The sequence below is a fragment of the Triturus cristatus genome, chromosome 7, assembly GCF_964204655.1.
Source record: "Triturus cristatus chromosome 7, aTriCri1.1, whole genome shotgun sequence".
Taxonomy (NCBI): Eukaryota; Metazoa; Chordata; class Amphibia; order Caudata; family Salamandridae; genus Triturus; species Triturus cristatus.
In genome coordinates this window covers 169,251,220-169,273,795 of record NC_140590.1, presented here as the reverse complement: position 1 = coordinate 169,273,795, position 22,576 = coordinate 169,251,220, and the positions used below count along the sequence as shown (strand labels likewise).

General features: G+C 48.1%; 1 protein-coding gene across 1 annotated transcript in view; it reads right to left on the bottom strand.

Moving 5' to 3' along the window:
- The window catches only part of LOC146809137 (IgGFc-binding protein-like), a gene marked incomplete at its 5' end in the record, with an annotated part of 458,615 nt that overhangs the window by 299,713 nt on the left and 136,326 nt on the right, over nucleotides 1-22,576 (bottom strand). The window contains 2 exons of the mRNA XM_085615951.1: nucleotides 499-698; nucleotides 2,165-2,744. Coding sequence (XP_085472077.1) covers nucleotides 499-698; nucleotides 2,165-2,744 — 780 coding nt within the window. The remainder of the gene's footprint in view (nucleotides 1-498; nucleotides 699-2,164; nucleotides 2,745-22,576) is intronic.

The following is a 22,576-nucleotide window of genomic DNA, read 5'->3' as shown; positions in this document are numbered from 1 at the left end:
CTTTTTACCCTTTACCCTAATTTGCATGTTATCTGCTGAGTTGTGTAAACTAATCCTCATCATTCTATACAATTGTTGTGTAGACAAGTACTGCATAATAATAATGATTATATCATAGTAAAATATCCATTATTGTGTGTAGGGCATGGATCTACTTTAACATCATTTGCATATATAATATTCTCTGAAAGGATGGTTTGACTCCTAGCACTCCTTGTCTGACAGAGCACACATTGCTGGTGGAGGAGTGAGACACTTGTCAGTTCTCCCTTCTCTCCAAAAAGGGAGGTATTTCCTTGTAGGGGCGAGAAGAACTACTATGTGTGACCCCAATAATACTGGGCGATGTTCTTTGCATTTCAGCGCATCCCTAGGATATATCATGAGTCCTTCTAGCAGCATTTGCTTTGGCAAAACATCAGCAGGAACAACAACAAAATACTAGTTTTGGGCTTTAACACCTCTGTGTGGATTTGCTGTTCCAAATGGTGGACATACTTTGAAGTAGATTCCATTGTAGAAGCAGCCACAGCTGTTCAAGGGTACGCATTGATCAGCATCAGAGTAAAAGCCATCATCGCACTGGCATCCCTCTGCGCATCCTGATGGACACCTGGACGAGTCTGAGAGTTGGGCACATGATGAGGAGCAGAGGTCCGTGCACAGCGAGTAGTGGCTGTTTGCTGGGCATTCCAGTGCTGTAGTATGTAAAGAAAGAAGACAACTTCATCAGCCTACTGGATTTGTAAAGACCTATTGCTAACAATATACATAGAGTTGGCTTTTGGCCTGCCCCTTTCAACCTTTGGCTTTCTTTAATCTTCCTCTTTCACCCACTGGCATGAGTCAATCTCATTGTGGCTCAACCCAGTGGAGTAGTTCTCTCTTACCTGATGCTTCTGGCAGTTTGGATGTATATTTCCACCTCCACTCGAGTGCTTGCATTGACCTGCCTTCGGGCTCCTTTCCATATTTCTTGCTCTACTGTGCTAACACTGCGTGTACTGAGATGTGACCTGTAGGTTTTTACAATGCTTGTTTACACGGTCTCTAGAATGTGACCTTGCCACAGATTACACCTGGGTACGGGACACTACTTTCTTTATGATGACATACCTTTATGCTAGAATGTATTCCACCTTTAAATGTACTACGTCATTATTTGGAAAGTTTATGTGTAGTGGTGTGTACTGTTCAATAGTGAGTCTGTGGTGTCTTGGCAGCACCTTTACTGGTAGTCCATGGCTGCTGGAGGACACTGTGTTACCTATAAAGTATATTGTGCTATTATTACAGGTACACGTCTGCAGAGTTGGGCACGGGTAGTTACTGCCCTGCATGCAACGTATGCAATGTTTGTAATGAGCACCAAGGGGTGGATCAGAGGCAGGAACTCTCAGCCGTATCTGACATGTCACCCTTTGCTTGTCCTTCCAGCTCTCAGAGGCAACAGATATTCATCCTATCCTCCAATTTTCCAACTGGTGTTTGATTACTCCAGCTATTCCTTCTACAGTTACTGATGGTGAGTGACATCTCTTAAGCTTCTATGCAGCTTCTGAACCAACCTAAGCCTCCCTGCCCCATCTTGCTTCCCGTTCTAATGCCATCTCCACAGGCCATGCATCCTTCACCTTCTTACAGTGTTCCACCTGACTGCTGAACCCATCAACAGAGATATGCTTTATCCACTCCCACAACTTGGCAGTCTCTCCCTTTGTCCCCCATTACATTTCTAGTGCTGCCCCGACTTCTCGATTCCTAAATCTTACCCTCTGTCTCCATAGTAACATCCATTAACTCCTCCATTTCTGCTCAACTACGAATCATCTCTTGTTAGACACTTGTAACCTACCTAGATTCCCTCCCTTGAGATGGTCCTGCACCTGCCCTCACCCATCTTGCAACGTCTTAGTAAGCCCCGCTTTTGTACAGTTTCATAGATATGAACTTATGTTTGCATCTATACATGCCATACTTGTGTATATGTATTTATAAACTCATGCTTCTACCATGGGCACATATTTTTCATTTATCCAGTGGCTTGACTTCGTTATTCAGTAGATGTGTTTGTGACTTCACTTTTTGTGACAATGTTATGGCTGAATGTGGGTATATGGTTCAAGAATAACTAATTAATTCAGGTAATCTCTCCGTTACTTACGGCAGAAGGTGTTAGACCTCCAGGGTTTGATTGCGACCCCCGCGGCCTGGCACGCCGACACATAGCTCTGAACACTGAAGCATAAGATGCTGTTGTCTCCACCTCTCTGGCAGAGATCAAAGACACAATTGCTAAAGTAAACAGAGGGGTTGACCACTGGGTAGCAATCTGTGAAGGGACCACCAGTGGCCACCAAGATGCCACAGATGCTTGGCTGTTTGAACAGTTCTTTACTATTTGGATCACAGACGGGGCAGTCATTGCCAGCGCCCCCACAGCCATTATCACAGGAGACGTCAGGCATTTGGACCTGCCATGCTGAGCCAAAGATCGTGGCATCAGGGGTCAGCGTGTTGCTGGGGAGCAGGAACTCATCGGCCTTATTACCGTTGTAGTTGCCACACAAGCCGCACATTTGTTTCCTGTAGTTCCCTGGGACGGTCACCTTGGCATGGTAGATCAAGTCATAACTTACTTCCAGGCCAAAATCTGTCTTCAGAATGATGCTGATACCTTGCTGAAAGGCCTGGAGGAGCCCTCCAGGCAGTCTCCATGGGAGGTGATGTATCACTCCATTCACCTGCAAGACAAGAAAACACCCAGAATTGTAACTGCCATCATTAGGACTGATGTTGGAATGTAATGCTCCAACCTGATGTTGCCATGTGAACCTTGACTAAAACTCTTCAGATAGGGACCTGAAGGCACAGATCATCTGGTAATCCTATGTACAGTTTGACTTATCATAACATTTCTATGTTCTATTCTGATTCCTTTTTCCTTCTGATGCTTTCATGTGCATGATTATTCCTCATTCACAACCTCCAACAGAGATCTCATCAATCACTTCTGGTAGAGCTGGCATTTGAGATATGACATTTGGTTTTCACTGGGACAGTTTCATACTATATCTGGCATTCCTTGAGGAGTGTGGCACAAATATTTGTCTGTGATCAACCTAGTGTTTCTATAAAGCATACAATTTTCTAATTGGCATTCATTGTTTGCTGCTTTTGAGAAACAATACTCCTAGGTAATGTAGCAAAACCCGGAGTATTAAAAGATATTATATTATAACATATTATAAGTTCTCCCCTTGGAACTCGCAGTACAAACTATGTTTTTTGCAATATTGTTACCAAAAACATTTTGAATTTTTTTAATAAATAATAATGCCTAATAAACTTGATGGAAAATACAAGTATAATACAGTCACATTCTTACTGGGGGTCAATAAACACTCTTAATTTTTTTTTAGGACATATACATATTTACATTAGAGGGTAGGTGCACAAAAAGACTGAAAGTGGGCAAGGCCATGCCTAGAGATAAGAGAATAATAAAGGTTACTCTAGGGCGGCGGGAACAGAGTCCCCCTTTGGTGCGACTCGTAGCGGCAATATGGACCCGGGTAGTACGACGACTAATTAGGGTCCGGCCGTTTGCCCCGGAGGCGGACTTCTGGCTAATGCTGTCCTTTGCTCAAATAGACCGGACCATGTACACGGATAAATGGAAAGATGGGGGATTTCTGATGCTGTCAGACCTCTACCCGGACAATAAATTCATTACTTATCAAGAGGCGGTGATTAACTTTGAGCTGGGACCGGGGCAGTTTCTGGAGTATGCCAAAATAGCTGCGACGGCAAGGCACTTGAGGCCCTCGTTTCCGGAGGCCCCAGGGCACACCCACACCCTGGTCACTATGATTGCCATGGCTGGGGGGAGCAAGTTTGTTACGCACCTCTACAGGGCATTGAGAGAAGATAAGATGAATGACCCCTTAAAATAGTAGAAGGTAAATGGCAGCGGGTGTGTCCGCAGGAGATCACACCACGAGAATGGTAAAATGATACACAAAAGTGTGCGGAAGTTATCGGTATGCAATCGCTTTAAACCGATTCAGTATAATTTAATGCATATGACCTACCTCTCACCAGACGGCTTCAGGCCATCGATAATTCCAGGGACCCACATTGCCCCAGATGTCGTGGCGCACAGGCAGATTTCACGCACATGGTGTGGACGTGCCCAACGATCCAGACGTATTGGAAGGCGGTCCTAGAGCACCTGACCAGGATAACGAGTTGGACAATTGCCATTGACCCGCGCGCCTGTCTCTTGGGCTTGATTCTGCGGGATCCCAGACGCAAGACGAGTAGACGGTTCTTGGTCTTGGGCCTCGTCATAGCCAAAAGGCGTATCGCGATCCATTGGTTAACTCAACAGGGGCCACTGGTGGCGAAGTGGAGGACAGATTTGAGGGAGTGGGCACTGGCAGAGGAAGTACATATGCGTAACACCAGGAGAGATAACAAACTACCCGAAGTGCTACTGGCGTGGGGAGTGATGATCCAAGAGATAGCGGGACAGACCTCACAATCCACACAAGACGGCTCGGAGCCCACGCCTTCCGCAGGGGGTACGGCCCCAGGTCCCGGGGGAGGGACACAAGGGGAGCCAGCATAAAAGATGCGATGTATAGACCTCGAGTTATCCAGACCCGGCAGGGGGGAGGGTATTGACAGGGGGTTTGGGGAGGGGTTGGAAGGGTAGGGGGGGAGTTTAATTACAGTTGAGTTCTGACATCGTTCATAAAAAATGAAGAAGAACATTGACGATGGAGAATCCTCCACCGACACGACCTTAGGTCTAATTGATGACATGTATCATTGTTAAAACGAGCCCCGCCTCGGCTGAGGCGGAAGAGAAGTATGACTGTTGATGTACATTGTCAGCTGATATGGAGGAAAACCTAATAAAGAAATTTAAAAAAAAAATACAAGTTACTCTCTAGTTTGAGTCAGTAAGTAATGAGGGCAATTTAAGAGATGGTAAGAGAGGAGACTGGACAATGCTCAGTGGGGGGCTGGGTCCAGTGCTGAGGAACGAGTAGGTGGAATGAGCAGAGCCTAAGGATGCACACTGGGGTTTGGGAGTCACAATATGGTTGAGGATTGTTAGGTGATGTTTACAAGGGTCCAGGGGCTACTTGTTCGTTGCTCATTTGTGGTAGATGTTTATGGATAAAGCATTTATAGACTTGAAATAAAAATTAATCGTTTGCATACTTGTGAGAAGTTGGCCTGATATATGCAGTCCACTAGTTATAGTGGGCACCTTGTATCAGTCCAAACAACCCCTTATGGTGATGGGTTAAAGACAACCTTTAGTGAAAGCTATCCTAGTGGTAGCTATGGAGAGCAGCATTCAGGCTAAGTCTTGAAGGAATGTAAAGCAGCTTGTTTTACCAGTCTATAATCACAAGACAACCACACCAGGTATATATTTAAAATAAATGTATTTAAGATAAAACACACCCCTCTAGTCTCTTTATGAGGCTGGAGTTCGAAGTACTTAAGGTACAAGTCAGTATTCAACAGTAAAAGCACAAATACACGTTTGGGCCCTAGGGGCGTACCAAACCATATAACAATAAAGTGGTATAAGAACCACGACTGAACTAGACACGAGGCCTAGAACCTGTAGAAGTGCTTGGACCACAAGGAACCACCCAAGGTAGTAACACAGGGGACCCACGGGGGACGCGTGGAGTGTGAGAACACAGCCGCGAATCGCCGTTAACTTCTATGGGGAAAGTCGCGGTTGGAAATTTAGAGTTTAAGGACACTTAGAGGATGACTGCAAGCAAACCCTTTTGGACTTAGAGGTGTCTAGGGCCAACACCCACGAGAGCACCGGAGTACTCGAGTTACCTCATCCAGGGAAGCCGGGTGCATAGGTGTCTTTTGGTGTCGGGTCACGTCACTCTTTTCAATGGAAGCTGGCACAGAAGTGCTGCTGCCATGAAGAGAAGTGTCCAAAGAGATCCAAGCCTGGATCGAGGATGGAAGGAACCAGAAAGCAGAGGTGACAGAGTTTGGGTCACTTACCAGTGACAAGGGGCACGATAGTCCAATGCCCACAGATGTCAGGTGCTTCAGGTGAGTTGACGGGTGTCTTGACTCTTCAGCCACGAGGTCCAGGAGGTGTCGACGACAACCAGGAGCTGGATTCGAGCTGTCCCACAAAGTCTTTTGAGTGCTGTGGTGTCGGCGACTAGGATGGACCCAACAATCCTTGGCAACAGCAAGTCAAGGGGAAACAGAAGAAAGACGTCGGTGCAGACCAGCAAGCTCTGGGGGACTCACCCAGCAAGGGTAAGTCGGAGCACTTCTGGAGCAACCAGGAAAGCCCAATCAGAAGAGGAGTTGCCTTTGTGGAGACCCACTAGCCAACGGGCTAGCGATCGCGAAGGAGCCTCGAGCAGTCACACTTGAAACTGGCCCACGGGTCACTCGTGGAGTGGAGGCCAGAGATCTTCGGTGCAGGAGGTGCTTAAGGCTGGGGCTACTCGGAGCCCAAAGCACAATTTTGAGGAGGACCAGGAAGATGATGGATCAGCAAAAGATCACGGTGTCCAGGGGTCACGGTTCCACGTCACCCACGATAGACACGGGCCTCAGCTTTGCTGTGGACTCAGGGTAGCCTCGGAGAAGTCTGGAAATCCACCTCTGGTGATGCAAAGACTTCGGCGTCCAGCGGGAGCATCAGAGTTGCAGACCGGGCAGTTGCTTCTTTGGTGCCTGCCAAGCAGGGGAGTCACTCCTTGACCCCAAGGGAGATTTATTCAGTCTTCTAGTTGAAATAGAACGTCGAAGGTCCAGGATATATGTTGCAGAGTTTCGTCCAGGGTAATCTAAAGTCTCAAAGACTGGGTTCCTATACTTATACTAAGTTTGGGGGTTGGACATACTCTAGGAACCCACCTATGGGAGGGTTTGGAAAGAGGGGTGGTTATACCCATTTCCTTTGTCCAGTTTCGTGCCAGAACAGGGGCAAGTAGCCCCTGCAACCGGTTTGAACTGGACTATGCCCAGGGACACCACGTGTGCCCCCAGTGCAGGACTTCAAAGCACCAGACAGTGCTCCCACCCAGCCCCAATACACATCTGCCTGTCTGGGGAGGTAGTTACACCTCCCTGGGACAGGAAACCTATTGTCCAGGCCTCCTCTGCCGGAGTTTCGGTCAGCAGCAGGAGGCCAGACTTTGGTGTCTTTGGCAGTGGCATCCATTTTGTGATGCCAGGGCTTTAGAAAGTCTTTACCGGGTAGACCAGTGTGAACACGTCTCTCCCTCTAGAAGGGTGGAATGCTACCCCCGCCGCCAGAACAGGCAGGGGGGTAGTATTCCAAAGCGTTTGACACCAAACACGACATGTTTCCGTGCAGCCAGTCCAAAGTTAGCATTTACCGCGAGGTTATAATGCACTTAAGAGTATATGGTCAGACTGACGGCACCACAAACAGCATTAGAGGAGGTACTCCGAACGCTGCAGAGGGGCTCTGCTCATGCAGGGGCACCCTCTCACATAAAAACCAAGCACTCTTAGGTTTTATATGTGTGTGCAATCGTAGTGATATAGGTAGCCTATACCACAGTAAGGGGTGCAGGCACCACGTTACCCAGGCTGCAGTAGCAGAACTGTGGTGTCATTTTGGAGTGCTTCCTAGGGGTGGCATAATACATGCTTCAGCCCCTGGTAGGCCTCTGAGGTACCTATGCCCTAGGTACATAGTATACCATATACTAGGGGATTATAAGGCACTCCAGAATCCAATTAGAAATGTACCTGATGTACATGGAAACCATTTCAGAGAGGAAGCAGCTAGGCTGGGGTCCTGATTAGCAGGGCCACAGCCAGACTAAGGTCGAAAAACAGTGAAACACCAGCAAAAAGTGGGGGTAGCCATGTGAAGCAGATCCTACTCTTCTACACAACCCCACCCCCCACCCCCCCCCCCCAATGCAGGGACATTAAACTAACCTTGACCAGTTGATTGTGTCTTCATGTTCTAAGTGGAAATAGCTAGAGAGTCCATCTGCATTGGCATGGTTACTCCCAGGTCTATGTTCCACTGTAAAGTCCACCCCCTGTAGGGAACTGGACCACCTAAGCTGTTTGGGGTTTTCACCCTTCATTTGTTTTAGCCATAAGAAGGGCTTATGGTCTGTCTGAACAAGGAAGTGAGTACCAAACAAGTATGGCCTCAACTTCTTCAGAGCCCAAACCACAGCAAATGCCTCCCTCTCAATGGCTGACCAACGTTTCTCTCTAGGGGTCAGTCTTCTGCTTATGAAAGCTACTGGCTGATCCTGACCTTCATCATTCAATTGTGACAGTACAGCCCCTACCCCCAATTCAGATGCATCTGTTTGGACAATGAACTTCTTGGAGTAATCAGGACTCTGTAGAATGGGAGCAGTGCACATGGCCTGCTTCAGGTCATCAAATGCCTTTTGACAGCTAGCTGTCCACTGAAACTTTATGGGCATTTGCTTAGAAGTTAAGTCATTCAGGGGTGTCACTATTGATCCATACCTCTTGACAAATCCCCTATAGTACCCAGTCAGGCCTAAGAAGGCTCTCACCTGCGTCTGGGTGGTTGGAGCAACACAGTCCGTGATGGTCTGGATTTTGCTCTGCCGTGGTTGAACTTGGCCTTCACCTACAAGGTGGCCCAGGTACACAACCTGACTCTGCCCTATCTGGCACTTGGTGGCTTTGATAGTGAGGCCTGCATTTTGCAGGGCCTCCAAAACATTCCTTAGGTGGACCAGGTGATCCTCCCAGGTGGAGCTAAAGACAGCAATATCATCTAGATAAGCTGCACTATAGGCCTCCAGATCTGTGAGAACTTTATTCACCAACGTTTGGAAAGTGGCAGGTGCATTCTTCAAACCAAAGGGCATCACCACAAATTGGTAATGTCCACTGGGGGTCGAAAATGCTGTTTTTGGCTTTGCATCATCAGCTAGTCTGGTCTGCCAGTAGCCAGCTGTCAAGTCAAATGTGCTAAGGTACCTGGCTGAGGCCAAAGTATCTATGAGCTCATCTGCCCTTGGAATTGGATGGGCATCAGTCCTAGTGACTGCATTGAGACCCCTGTGGTCCACACAAAACGTCATCTCTCTTTTCCCACCACTGATGTGAGGTTTTGGCACAAGGACCACTGGACTAGCCCAAGGGCTATCTGAGGGTTCAATAACTCCCAAATCCAACATTTTCTGGACTTCTGTCCTGATACAGTCCCTGGCATGGTCAGGTTGCCTATACATCTTATTTTTAATAGGCAGTTTGCCCCCAGAGTCCACTTCATGAGTGCACAAGGTAGTCTGACTTGGAGTCAGAGAAAACATGTTTCTGAACTGATTGAGCACCTGTCTGCAATTAGTTTGCTGCTGGGCAGTGAGGCTGCCTGCCAAGGCCACACCAACAACTGACCCATCATCAGGGTTCTGTGAGAGGAGGTCAGGGAGTGGGTCACTCTCTTCCTCCTGTCCCTCATCAGTAGCCATCAGCAAGCCCATGCTAGCCCTGTCTACATATGGCTTTAGCCTGTTGACATGGAGAACCCTGTGGGGACTCCTGGGAGTTCCTAGGTCTACTAAGTAGGTAACCTCTCCTTTCTGTTCAACAATAGTGTGGGGTCCACTCCATTTGTCTTGGAGAGCTGCTGGGGCAATAGGCTCCAACACCCACACTTTCTGTCCTGGCTGGTAAACAGTCAGTACAGCCTTTTGGTCATGCCAGGCTTTTGCAGTTCCTGGCTAGCCTCAAGGTTTTTAGTTGCCTTTTTTATGTACTCAGCCATCCTGGAGCGGAGACCAAGTACATAGTCCATTATGTCTTGCTTTTGGAGCTTGAGAGGTAACTCCCATCCTTCCTTCACCGAACACAATGGATCACTGACAGGGTGACCAAACAAAGGTTCAAAGGGGCTGTACCAACCCCCTTCCTGTGGCACCTCCCTGTTTGCAAACAAAAGGCAGGGCAAGAGAATGTCACATCTTCGCCTAAGCTTTTCTGGAAGTCCTTTAACCATTCCCTTTAAGGTTTTGTTGAACCTTTCAACCAAACCATTGCATTGTGGGTGATAGGGTGTGGTGAACTTGTAAGTCACTCCACACTCCTTCCACATTGCCCTGAAGTAACCAGACATGAAGTTGGTATCTCTTTCTGATACCACCTCCTTAGGAAAACCCACTCTTGAGAAAACTCCCAACAGGGCCCTTGCCACCACAGGTACTGTAGGGGTCCAAAGGGGAATATCTTCTGGGTACCTGGTAGCATGATCCACTACCACCAGGATAAATCTGTGCGCAGATGCTGTTTGGGGATCCATGGGACCAACAATGTCAATCCCTACCCTTTCAAAGGGCACCCCCACCACAGGTAGTGGTATCAGGGAAGCCTTTGTAGTGCCACCTGCTGTGCCACTGGCTTGGCAGGTTACACAGGAGCGACAAAACTCCTTTCGTGTCTTCAGACATGTGGGGCCAGTGAAAGTGAGGGACAAGTCTGTCCCAAGTCTTGTTCTGGCCCAGGTGACCTGCTAAAGGGATATCATGGGCTAGGGTCAATAGGAAGCCCCTGAACTTCAGAGGTATAACCAACCTCCAGGTGGCACCAGGCTTGGGGTCTCTACACTCTGAGCACAGGAGTCCATCATCCCAATACACCTTATGGGTACCACTAGCACTCCCAGCAGCCTCAGCAGCAGCTTGCTGTCTGAGGGGTTCAAGAGAGGGGCAGCTCTGCTGCTCCTGGCTCAGATCTGCCCTGGAAGAGCCCCCTTGTCCCCAAGAACTCAACCTGATCAGGCTCAAGTCCTTCTTCAGGCTGTGATCATCTCCCTCAAGAGACTGATCCTCCTTCTGAGTCGGGGGGAAGGCTCTGCCTTAACCCTTCTGCTCCTCCTCTTGGATGTCACTTGGTCTATTCTTCCAGAATCCAAGGCCTGTTCAGTTTCAGACATTTTGGCCTGTGACCCGGTCACAGCAAACACATCTGCAGGGATGCCCAGCATTTCTGCATGAGTCCTGAGCTCTACTTCTGCCCAAGCTGAAGTCTCTAGATCATTGCCAAGCAGGTATTCGACTGGTAGGTCTGTACTCACCACAACCTTCTTAAGGCCAGTTACCCCTCCCCAGGAGAAGTTAACAACTGCCAGAAAATGGTCTGTTCAGACATTGCTAGCATTGGTCACTTGGTACATTTCACCAAGTATAATCTGCCCAGGATCCACAAGATCTTTTGTCACCATAGTGACACTTGCTCCTGTGTCCCTGAATGCCAAAGTCTGTACTCCATTGATTAAAGGCTATTGCCTGTACTTGCCCATGTTACTGGGACTCACAGAGGGGGTCATATCCATGCCCCCATCACAGACAAGAACAACCTGAGTGGTTTCTCTGACTAGGCCCGAGCCCAACTCAGTACCCAGGGTCAACACTACTATACCCTTGGCTTGTGTATTCCCACCACCAATTGTAACTGCTCTAGGGAGAGCAGGTGCCTTGGGGGCATTGGTGGGGGCTGGAGTGTTCTCTTTGGACTTGGTGCAATCACTGCTCCAGTGTGTCTTTTGCTTATAGACTTTGCACCATGGTTTCTTTTGGCCTTTCCCTTTGTTGGACTGTGAATCCCCACCTGAAGAAGATTTTTGGGACCCCTGTGAAGACTTCTGGTCTTTACCCTTGTCAGAGTTCTTAGAATCTTGCTTCTTAGGGTCACCACCTTTGTTCTGTACCTTCTGCCTCAACCTGGTTCTGACCCATTTTTCTGCCTTCTTTCCCAATTCTTGTGGAGAGGTCAGATCAGAGTCTACCAGGTACTGGTGCAACAGCTGATTTTGACAGTGTTAGAAATGGGGGTCTCTAGTTGGCAATGGCTGGCCACTGTCCAAATAGGGACCCTTCTTCCTAAGTCAGAGTTAAGCAGCCTACACCCTTTGACAACCCCTGCTCAACCCTGTGGTAACGTAGCACGAGCAGCTAGGCTTATCTCAGAGGCAGTGTGTGAAGCATTTATGACCATACACAGTAATATAATGAGGAACACTACAAATGGACACCACTCAAGTAGTTATGAAAAATAGGTATTTTTATATAGACTTAATCACAAGACCAATAACAGTAAAAATCCACAATACTATAAAGATATAATTACTTTAGAAATGCTGCAAGGAAAAATAGTTCAGGATGCACAAAATGATGTTTAGTTCAAGGCAGTGGTCTCTGCGACCCTTTTACTCACAAAGTATCTGGTCCCTGGAGCAAAGCAACAAAAATGTCCAGGGGTGTGGAATTTTTTTTAAACTGTACTTGTCCAAGGGACAAAGAGATACAATAATCTGCTAGCCCTGTAAAGAAATCTACTAGTCCCACGTTCTCTATAAAACTAAAAGCTATACAGACTAGCAAGGACTCATTACTAGTCAACTATAAAACCCAAAGTAAACTTTACCCTCTCTGCCTCTTTGCTCTTGCAAACTCTTATTATAAAGTATTACCTTCCACACTGTTTTCTTGCTATCAGCAATAAAACATTTGTCTGTCCACTAACTTGCCATAGGGCCCATACCAATTCCACATCTTCATCATAGGGTTCATCACCCGTCTGTTCTCTTTGCTCACAACAAGGGCTTAACACACTTACTGTTAAAGTACACTACTCCCTTACTACAAATATACCCTCACACTATATTCATTGGAATGGATATCCATATCACTACCCATCTCATGAACTTCTCCCCACTCCCTCATCACAGGCTCTGTACCCCTTGCACATTTCACTACAGGTTCTCCTCCCCTCTTAGAAGAGGTTTTATTCCCTCTCCAGTTTCACCATAGGCTTCATCCCTTCCAAACTCCTCTCTTGTCTACTGTTGCTACCTTGCCTCAGCTTATCACAGGCTGCTCAGTCTTCTTTACCCCCCTCTGCAATCTCATCTAAGCGCTCTGAGCAATCCCTTTACCTTAACCAGCTCACTTTGCTTCCTGCCTTCCAGCAGCCCTGCTAACTGCCTCCACAGTAACCCTAGTAGTAAAGACATGTAAATGCCTCGACCTGTGCTGCTCTTTACATTTAGACACTTATTGTGACCAGTGTATTGATGATAACGTAGTGATGGCAAAGAAATGTGTCTGTTTCAGATTTGTGCAGTAAGGGCAATAGAAGGGAGTGGCAATGAGCACGATGACTGGCCATGGAGGAAGGAGTCAAATTTGAGAAGCCTGGACAATACAGCTCCGAGTGGATATTTCAATAGCATAATACCCGACTCAATGAAGGGAATGTTAGGAGACTCACAGATTGCACTGAGGCAGACCACAAGGGGCCAGGCTGGATTGAGCTGGATAGAACAGACACCCGCGCTGTGAATTGTTGAAAGAATCACCAGGCAATATTCAAGAGAGGAGGGCTGGCTAGGTATTAGGGTAGGGATACCTGGAGATGCCTGCAGCAAGATCCAAGGACTAAATTGAAGAAGAACTAAGACAGAAGGGATCTAGTACTAGGAAAAGACACACAGGTTCTGGAGAAAACCTTGGGGAATTCAAGGGTAGAAACACCAGAGGATGTTGTAGGGAAACAAGGCTGGCAACAGAAATATAAAGGCAGCAAAACCATGGAGTCCAGTAAATAGAAGGTCAGATAATCTTAGGACAGAGGGAGAGAAGGTGACGAGATGACAGCACAAAGAAAGAAAACAGAGTTGTTTAGGCAGAATCAGCAAATTGGCTAGATGGCTCAGTGGGTTAAGATTTACTTCATACAACTGCTGTGGTCTGCACACTGTGAGTTCAGGTTTTGGCAATACATTTTTTGCTTTCCCTCCATTTAAGGATATCAAATTGAGTACTATTACATAAACAATAATTAGCTCTATCATTTTTGGTGCTAAAAACAGAAGGAGATTATTAAGCACTATAAAAAAAACCAAATTATAGGAAGGGATGGACTGCAGAAGCAGAAGAATAGGTATGGTAAAAGTCATCAGTGGTACAAAATAAAGTGGAAACTTTGTTGGAAGAGCCGTGTCCAGATCAGAGGGAGAAGTGCCAGAGGACATAGGTCAGATAAGCACTCGGAAATCACCTCTGGTGATTAACAGCGCTGTACAAACAAACCCTAAATAAATTAATCTTAGCCAGATGAGGATCAGCCTTATAGCCTGGAGGGCAAAGGGAGCGATGAGAGCTTTTGCTTGTGATCCAGTGAGGAGAGGTAGTCTATAGAAGAGGCAAATACACGAAAGCAAGATGTCTTTGTGAGCCCTAACTCCCTGCTCTTAACTTGTAAGGTCATGAGCAGTACTGGAATTGGCAAAACTTTACTTTGAGATCCCATACACTGGGGGATCAAAGTGGCCAACAAAAAGATGATGAAGTCACACGGGGCGGAGTCCTGAAAAGCAGTCAACTTGTACATTTTTTTTTTAAACTTAAAAAAAATTGGCACCAAGAGGAAACATGACAAAGTCTGTTCTGGCTTAATTGGTTGCAACGTCTGCATTTTAAAATATTTTATGGGGTTAAAGCATGTGCTGCTGCAAGCTCTGTGTGCCTAGTAAATCTCAGGGAATAATAATAATAACTGTAAGGAAACTGGTGGTTAAAGCACTTGCTGGAGAGATCTGTGTTTTGTTAAAGTAGCATAGAGTGTTAATGTGTGTCCTCACTCCTGCAAGGCACATCAGGTCACATGCAGATGACAGATTATTATGGTATGTAGACAGGGAAGTGGGACACTGTTTTATTACTTGCATCTCATAATTTGTATTCTTTCTAATATAGCACAGTGAGCTATAAACGGGTATCAAGCACCTGCATGTAAACTGCAAGACATGGGTTTAGAACCTTGTTTGTTCTCAATCTGTTATTATAAGGCTGCTAAAAAGTTTTTTGGAGCATTAATAATGGACCATCCCAGGCACTGTTATATTTTAAACCCCAACTTTCAATTTCTACCAGCTATACAATCGTAGCATATAATCACTACTAGTAAAGAATGTTTGTGACACTACACACTTGTATGATTAATAGTGAGTGTATAATGTGTGTGTGATCTAAAGCGCTCTGACACCATACAGTGGGATGAGTAGCGCTATGAAAGTATTACATTTTTTTAAAAATTAGGAAGTGCTATTTAATTTGTTATACCTGTAAATACCCATACGTACTGATACAGCTGAATTTTTTTTACAGTGCATGCATATGTGTTACATATAGGAGCTGTAGAAAATCAAAAACCAGCCTCCGAATCGTAGCTTTTTTTACGTAAATGATAACAAGATGTGTGCCTTTGTTTCCCCATTACTTTGGCATTTAGGTGTTAGGATCTAGATAGCGTCCACCCAGGATTATACTCGAACATAAGGAGGGATGATGGCACTTTAAATGTTCTCTTAGTTTTGTGGTCACGTTGGAAGAGAATATTACAAAACCCTGGCAGGGCAATCTCCATCATTTATCCTTCTGAGGTCGCTGAATCGCATCCTATAAAGTAGTGATAAAGTTTGCTTTTATAGTGCTTGAAAAGAACACAAGTGAAGTGCGAAGCACTATAATAACAACAAGTACTGGCTAATAGGGGAGAACTTGTGAACGACTGGGATACAACACTGTAGAATGTGGTGCTAAAAGTTCAGTGAGTGGTGGGCAGTGGCGTAGCAAGGTCAGGTGGTACCCGGTGCAGAAAATTTCTTGTCACCCCCCACACACATTGAAGTTAATGAAAGAAGGAAAAATAAGATACTTACAGTTGCAAGTGTTATTTTTGCCATTTTGTCATCTACCTCAGTGATGACATCCGGAGCGGTCCGCACCCACCGCAGCCCATCTTCCTACGCCGCTGGTGTGGGAGGAAGAGAGAGGCTGGGCACTAGCAACTGAAGGATTCAAAGCAGATATGGGGGCACTAGAGATCAGCTTTAGGCGGGCATTGATGATTATGGTGCGGCATTAAGCAGAGGATGTATTTAGAGAAAATGATCCAAATACCTGAGGAAAGTGGGGGAGAGAGCGCTGGTCAGACTTCTAGTGTTTGGCCCGGGGAACCTGATAATCCCCATTATAGTCTAGGCTGGTGCTCAGGGTAAGTGAGCCACTATGGTGAAACACAAATTGTAGCAGCTGATAAGTTAGGTTACTTGAACGGGAACAGAATACAGTGAAGTTAGGAAACTGGAGAAGACCGGGAGAAGAAGGAGGAATAGGCAGCTTAGGAGACACAGTGGGTGCACTAACCACCAACAGCGAGCTCTCAGTGAAGAAAAGTCAGTACCACCTCCATTGGGAAACATATGCCTTTAAGACAATGTAGTAAAAGAAGCATTGAGCATTTTGTCTGCCGCCTGAAAATTCCTCTGCTTCCGTAAAGGTCTATGAGTAAAATACAGTCACACGATCTTTTTTTATTTATTTTAAATCACCCTCTTTATAATTTCAGATTGTTAGCATGTATGGTCGAAGCCACAGTGAGGATGTCAAATAATTAGATCCTGTGCGGTGCTTACTATCGGCTCATCGTTGTGCCAGCAGGGGTAGGTGAAGAATGAGGGGCCTCTTCTGCTCCTTATTCTGTTCTCCTGTTTTTTGCCTAGGCTTCGTACGCCAGCAGTTCTCCCATCTCTCTTATCTCCACCATATATTTCCAACAAGCCCGTTATTTTCGGTCGGTCTTCAGAGCCTACTACGCAAATTAATAGATCTATTCCCCTGGACAGAAAGGGCTTTCCTGTGGAAAATGGCATCACGCATGCCTTCAGATGGCAGCATGCAATTTTCTGCACAATAAATAGAGGAATATCCCAGCAGTTCCTTGAATCGGGGACTTCGGAACGCTATACAAGTGCATCAAATACTTCCTGCATTACTGGTTTTAAGGCTCTCTGGTGCTATTTCACACACAGCTGACTTCAGGGGCTTTTAAGCAGTGAGAGTGTATGTTTTATCAGAGAAGTACATCTGATATCTGTAACCGATTAAGTAATTGAGGGCGTCCAGTGTCACCAGAACCTCCTTGTTCAGCTTCCCTTCAACTTCAGCTCGCAGGGCTCCTCTGACTTCGAACTCTTTCCGAGAATTTGCATACACAGCATTCCTGTCCACTCTCAAGGACTCGTAAGGTACGACATGCACCTTCCCTGACCCCGCTCACGTAGGCCTCTACCCAGAGGCGCAACTAGAGCCACATTTCGGGGGGGGGGGGGCTGAGAAAAAATTTCGGGGGGGGGGCTGAACTTTAAGCAATAGGCAGAGTGGAGCTGCAGGGGCTCTTCGGAGGGGTGAAACAACAGCGAGGCCTCATTAACATGCAAATGGTCTTTTAAAGACCTGTGAAGTGCTCGGGTGCGGCTGCTTTTTTGCCCGGGAAGGTGTCTCATACCGGGCTGCCACACACGACAGGGGGGGGGGGGGCTGAAGCCCTGTCAATCCAATGGGTGTTGCGCGCCTGCCTCTACCACTGCAGGGGAATCTGCCCAGCACCACTAGTGGCGTATCTTTATTGTTTAACAATGAGCGCACGTTCTGCAACTTTTAGCACCCGAAAGCATATTAATATGGGAGCCGGCATCGCTAATTGGCATCCTTGAAGTGTGACCTCTCGGATTGACAGTGAGCACAAAGTTTCTCACAGCTGCAGCCCCGCTTAGCTTGGTTACCGTAATTACCTAAAAAAAGGCGCATTTACAAAGATTTCCGATTCCGATCTGAAATAACTGGTTTGCGATTATATTAGATGCACAAGGGTTAAAGAGAATGTCTACTTGTCCGGAGGACTAAGTAGACAATAAAACTTCTTGTCCGCAACAAGAATCCTCATGTCCAGGGCGTCGGGCGATGCAAATTCCCCACCCCTGATGTCGCTAAGGCGTTGTAGCGATAAATATCCTCACGCTAACCAGCGATGCGTTGAATCCTTACCGCAAGGGAGGATGATGCGCTGGGTTGCGGGCAGGACAAAGCGACAAACTTCCTCACGCTCAGCCTGTGATGCGATGAAATCCTTGCCGCGAAGGGAGGATGATGCACCGAGCCTGTTGTGTGTGCGATCTTGCTGCGTTGACAAAGATGGCGCTCCGCGAGGAAGCGACGATCCGGATTCGATGCGGGGAAAAATGGCGAACGCTCGGCGTCCGCGCTGCGATGATCCCGTTGCGATGATTTCCAGATAGCGGGCGTTTTTAGGCCCGCAGACAGGTGCTGCGACGATCTTCGGATAGCGGGCATTTTCAAGCCCGCAGACAGGTGCTGCGACGATCTTCGGGGTTAGCGAGCACTCGGCGACAGCGGAGCGGCGATTTATCTCACGCTCACCAGCTGCAGCGGCTCGCTAACGGAGGTTAGCGACGATTTTCAGCGCTCTCTTCTCAGCAGTAGAACTGGAGGCCCTGGAACACACAGGAGCCTCACCTGCAGATAGTAATCCTCGCTGGGAGGAAACAGGAGGCTGATGGTGGAGTCTGATGTGCCTGAGACTCCAGCAGGAGGCTAGCTCTCTCCTAGCCCTTGGGTGATTGCTGTAGCACAAAAATGAAAGTCCAATCAAAGTTCTTTTCCTCTTCTTGAAGTCCAGTAGTAACAGCTGCAGGCCAGTCCCAGAAACAGCACACAAGCACAAGGACAGTCCCTCTCCTGCAGATTCTTGTAGTCCCACGGACAGAGGTTCTTCTTGTTATCCAGGAGCAATACAAATTGTAGGGGTTTGTGCACAAATATTTATACCCCCAAAGTCTTTGTTCTTAGGGGTCCCAAGTCTCTGAACCCAGCCAGAACCAGTTCTGCCCAGCCCTGGAGCACTTTGTTGATCAGGCTGCATCCTTCCTTTCAGAAAGAGGGGGTCTGCCTCAGACGCACAGTGGGAGGTGGAGCCAGCATTCACCTTGCCAGGCACAGTCCTATTCAAGTGCAGGAGCTACCCCTCCCCTCACACCAAGGCAGGTCGCTCTATTCAACCCAGGTCTGACTCAGCCTGCCCTGTCCCTCCAAAACCAGACAGCCAATACACATCATAGCAGAGCAAACTGGAAGGCTTAGGCAAGAAAGTACCTATACTCTAAAAGTGGTAGTTTCAAACACAGAATATAAAAATAACCTTTACTAAAAGATGTATTTTAATATTCTGAGCTCAGGCATACTAGATTTGTTTTTCTACCATGTTCTGTGGGTCAGTTAGGACTATAGACCTCCCATTCTGGCCTATGGAGAACAGGTAGCCTTACAGTAGTGAAAAACGAAATGGGGTGTAATTCACCACTAGGACATGCCACATACATCAGGGCATGTCCTACCTTACACATACAATGCGCCCTATCATAAGGGGGACTTACAGGATGCCAAGGGAAGGTTTAGGGGCTGGGAAGTGGGTGCACTTCACAGCCAAGATGGCAGTTCTGGACTGCACGCAGACACTGCAGTGGCAGGTCTGAGACCTACTTTACAAGCTGCTTCTATGGGTGGCACAAACCAGTGCTGCAGGCCCACCAGCAGCATTCGGTTTACCAGCCCTGGGCACACACAGGCCACGCTACTAGGGATTAACAGGTAAACCAAATAAGCCAATCATGGATGTACCAATTCATATGTCATCTTTACAAAGGGAGCATTCGTGCTGTGGCTCTGAATGGCAGTGGCACAGCGCCCAGAGCATCTATAACCAGCAAAAACAGAGGAGACACAGCGAAAAAATGGAAGGGAGACACACGCCAATGGTGCCAGGTCTAACAGACAGTTATTAAGAATCTGCTCCCTCATTATAAGATTGTACAATCCTATGAAGTCACACACTTCACTGCCCAATAACCAACCTTCCAGAGCCTTAGCAGCATAGTCAACAAAGTCCACCCAGTCTTGATTTTGTGTCTTTTGGGTATCCCTGAACTTTAACCTGCATTGTTCAGTGGTTAGGCCAAACCCATCTATCAGTGCACTTTTCAAGACCTGGTAATCATCAGCATCCTCTTCTCTTACAGTGAGGAGCTTATCTCTTTGTCTGCAAAGGAGAGCCATAGGATTGCTGCCCACTGATCTTGGGGGACCCTCTGTACTTTACAGGCCCTCTCCAAGGCAGTTATCCATTTGTGGTTGTCATCCCCACTCTGGTAGGGAGGGACAATCTTACTTAGGTTACTATGGTCATAAGACCTCTCCCTTTCTCTAGGGAAGTTGCTGCCACCAAGGGACCCTAGTCCCTCCTTTTTTCTAGCTCTGTAGAGCTCTAGGGCTTCCCTGTCTAGGGCCATCTGCTGCTTTCTGAGGTTAAACTGTGCGTGCTCATATTTCAGCAGTCTCTCTCTCCTCTCCTGGGAGGTTTCCCTCCCTCTGTGAGAAGAAATAGAGGTCCCTACAGATGAGGTAGACTGGACAGACTCCCTTGAGAGAGATCTATCAATCAATCAATCAATCAATCACTGCATTTGTAAAGCGCGCTACATACCCGAGGGGGTCTCAAGGTGCTGGGGAGGGGGAGTGCTACTGGTCGAAGAGCCAGGTCTTGAGGAGTCTTCTGAAGGCCACCAGGTCCTGGGTCTGTCGTAGGATGGTAAGGAGAGTGTTCCAGGTCTTGGCGGCGAGGTAGGAGAAGGATCTGCCACCGCCGGCGGTTTTTCGGATGCGGGGGACTGTGGTGAGGGCGAGGTTGGCTGAGCGGAGGCTTCGGGTGTGGGTGTGGAAGCTGAGTCGGTTGTTGAGGTAGGTGGGTCCGGTGTTGTGCAGTGCTTTGTGTGCGTGGATCAGGAGCTTGAAGGTGATCCTTTTGTTGACGGGGAGCCAGTGCAGGCCTCTCAGGTGGAGTGTGATGTGGCTGCTTAGGGGGACGTCGAGGATGAGTCGGGCTGAGGCGTTCTGGATGCGTTGGAGTCGTCTCAGGAGCTTGTTTGTAGTTCCTGAGTAGAGGGTGTTCCCGTAGTCGAGTCTGTTGGTGATGAGGGCCTGGGTTACGGTTTTTCTCGTGTCGAGGGGGATCCATTTGAAGATCCTGCGGAGCATACGGAGGGTGTTGAAGCAGGACGCAGAGACGGCGTTGACTTGCCTGGTCATGGAGAGAGTGGAGTCGAGGATGACCCCCAGGTTGCGTGCATGGTCCGTGGGTTCCGGGGCTGTGCCTAGTGACGTGGGCCACCAAGAGTCGTCCCAGGCTGATGGGGTGGGTCCGAGAATGAGAACCTCTTTCTTGTCTGAGTTCAGCTTCAGTCTGCTGTCCTTCATCCAGTCGGCTACGGCCTTCATTCCTCTGTGGAGGTTAGCTTTGGCGGTGTGGGGATTTTCGGTGAGGGATATGATCAGCTGGGTGTCGTCGGCGTAGGAGATGATGTTGAGGATGTGTTGCTGTGCGACGTGGGCGAGGGGGGCCATGTAGATATTGAACAGCGTCGGGCTGAGGGAGGATCCCCGTGGGACTACGCAGATGATCTCTGTGGTTTTGGAGCGGAAGGGTGGGAGGCTGACGCTCGGGGTTCTGCCGGAGAGGAAGGATGTGGTCCAGGCCAGGGCCTTCTCTTGGATACCGGCATCATGGAGGCGTGCTGATAGGGTGCGGTGGCAGACCGTGTCAAAGGCTGCTGAAAGGTCCAGGAGGATGAGGGCGGCTGTTTCTCCTTTGTCCATCAGGGTCTGGATGTCGTCAGTGGCGGCGATGAGGGTGGTCTCGGTGCTGTGGTTGCTGCGAAAACCGGATTGGTAAGGGTCCAGGTTGTTGTTAACTTCGAGGTAGGGGGTCAGCTGTTTGTTGACAATCTTCTCTGTCACTTTTGCCGGGAAAGGGAGCAGGGAGATGAGCCGGAAGTTCTTGAGGTCCTTGGGGTCCGCCTTGGGCTTCTTCAGAAGGGCGTTGATCTCGGCGTGCTTCCAGCTTTCTGGAAAGGTTGCTGTCTCGAAGGAACAGTTGATTGTTTTCCGGAGGTGGGGCGCGATGGTTGCGCTGGCTATGTTGAAGACGTGGTGAGGGCAGGGGTCCGATGGGGATCCGGAGTGGATGGAGTTCATGGTTTTGATGGTGTCTTCATCGCTGACACTGGACCAGACGGTCAGGCGACTGGTGCGAGTGGTAGTCGCAGGGGTGGTGCACTCGGTGGTGGGTGCGGGGGGGGGTTGGAGTTGAAGCTGTCGTGGATGTCGGTGATCTTGCAGGGGAAGAAGGTGGCCAGGGAGTCGCACAGGTCTTGAGATGGCGGGATGTCGTTGGTGTTGGAGCTGGGGTTGGAGAGTTCTTTCACGATGCTGAAGAGCTCTTTGGTGTTGTGTGCGTTGTTGTCTAGGCAGCCCTTGAAGGCGATCTTTTTGGCGGTCCTGATGAGTTGGTGGTGTCTGCGGGTGGCGCTCTTGAGGGCTGTGTGGTTGTCTGGTGTTCGGTCGTGGAGCCATTTCTTCTCCAGCTTCCGACAGGTGTGCTTGGAGATCCGGAGGTCCTCGGTGAACCAGGCGGCTTTCTTGTTGGTGTGGTTGGTTGTAGAGGTCTTGAGAGGGGCGAGGGTGTTGGCGCAGTCGTTGATCCACTGTGTGAGGTTGGTCGCGGCGGTGTCTGGGTCGGTGGGGTCGGTGGGTGGTCTCAGGGCGAGGGCGGT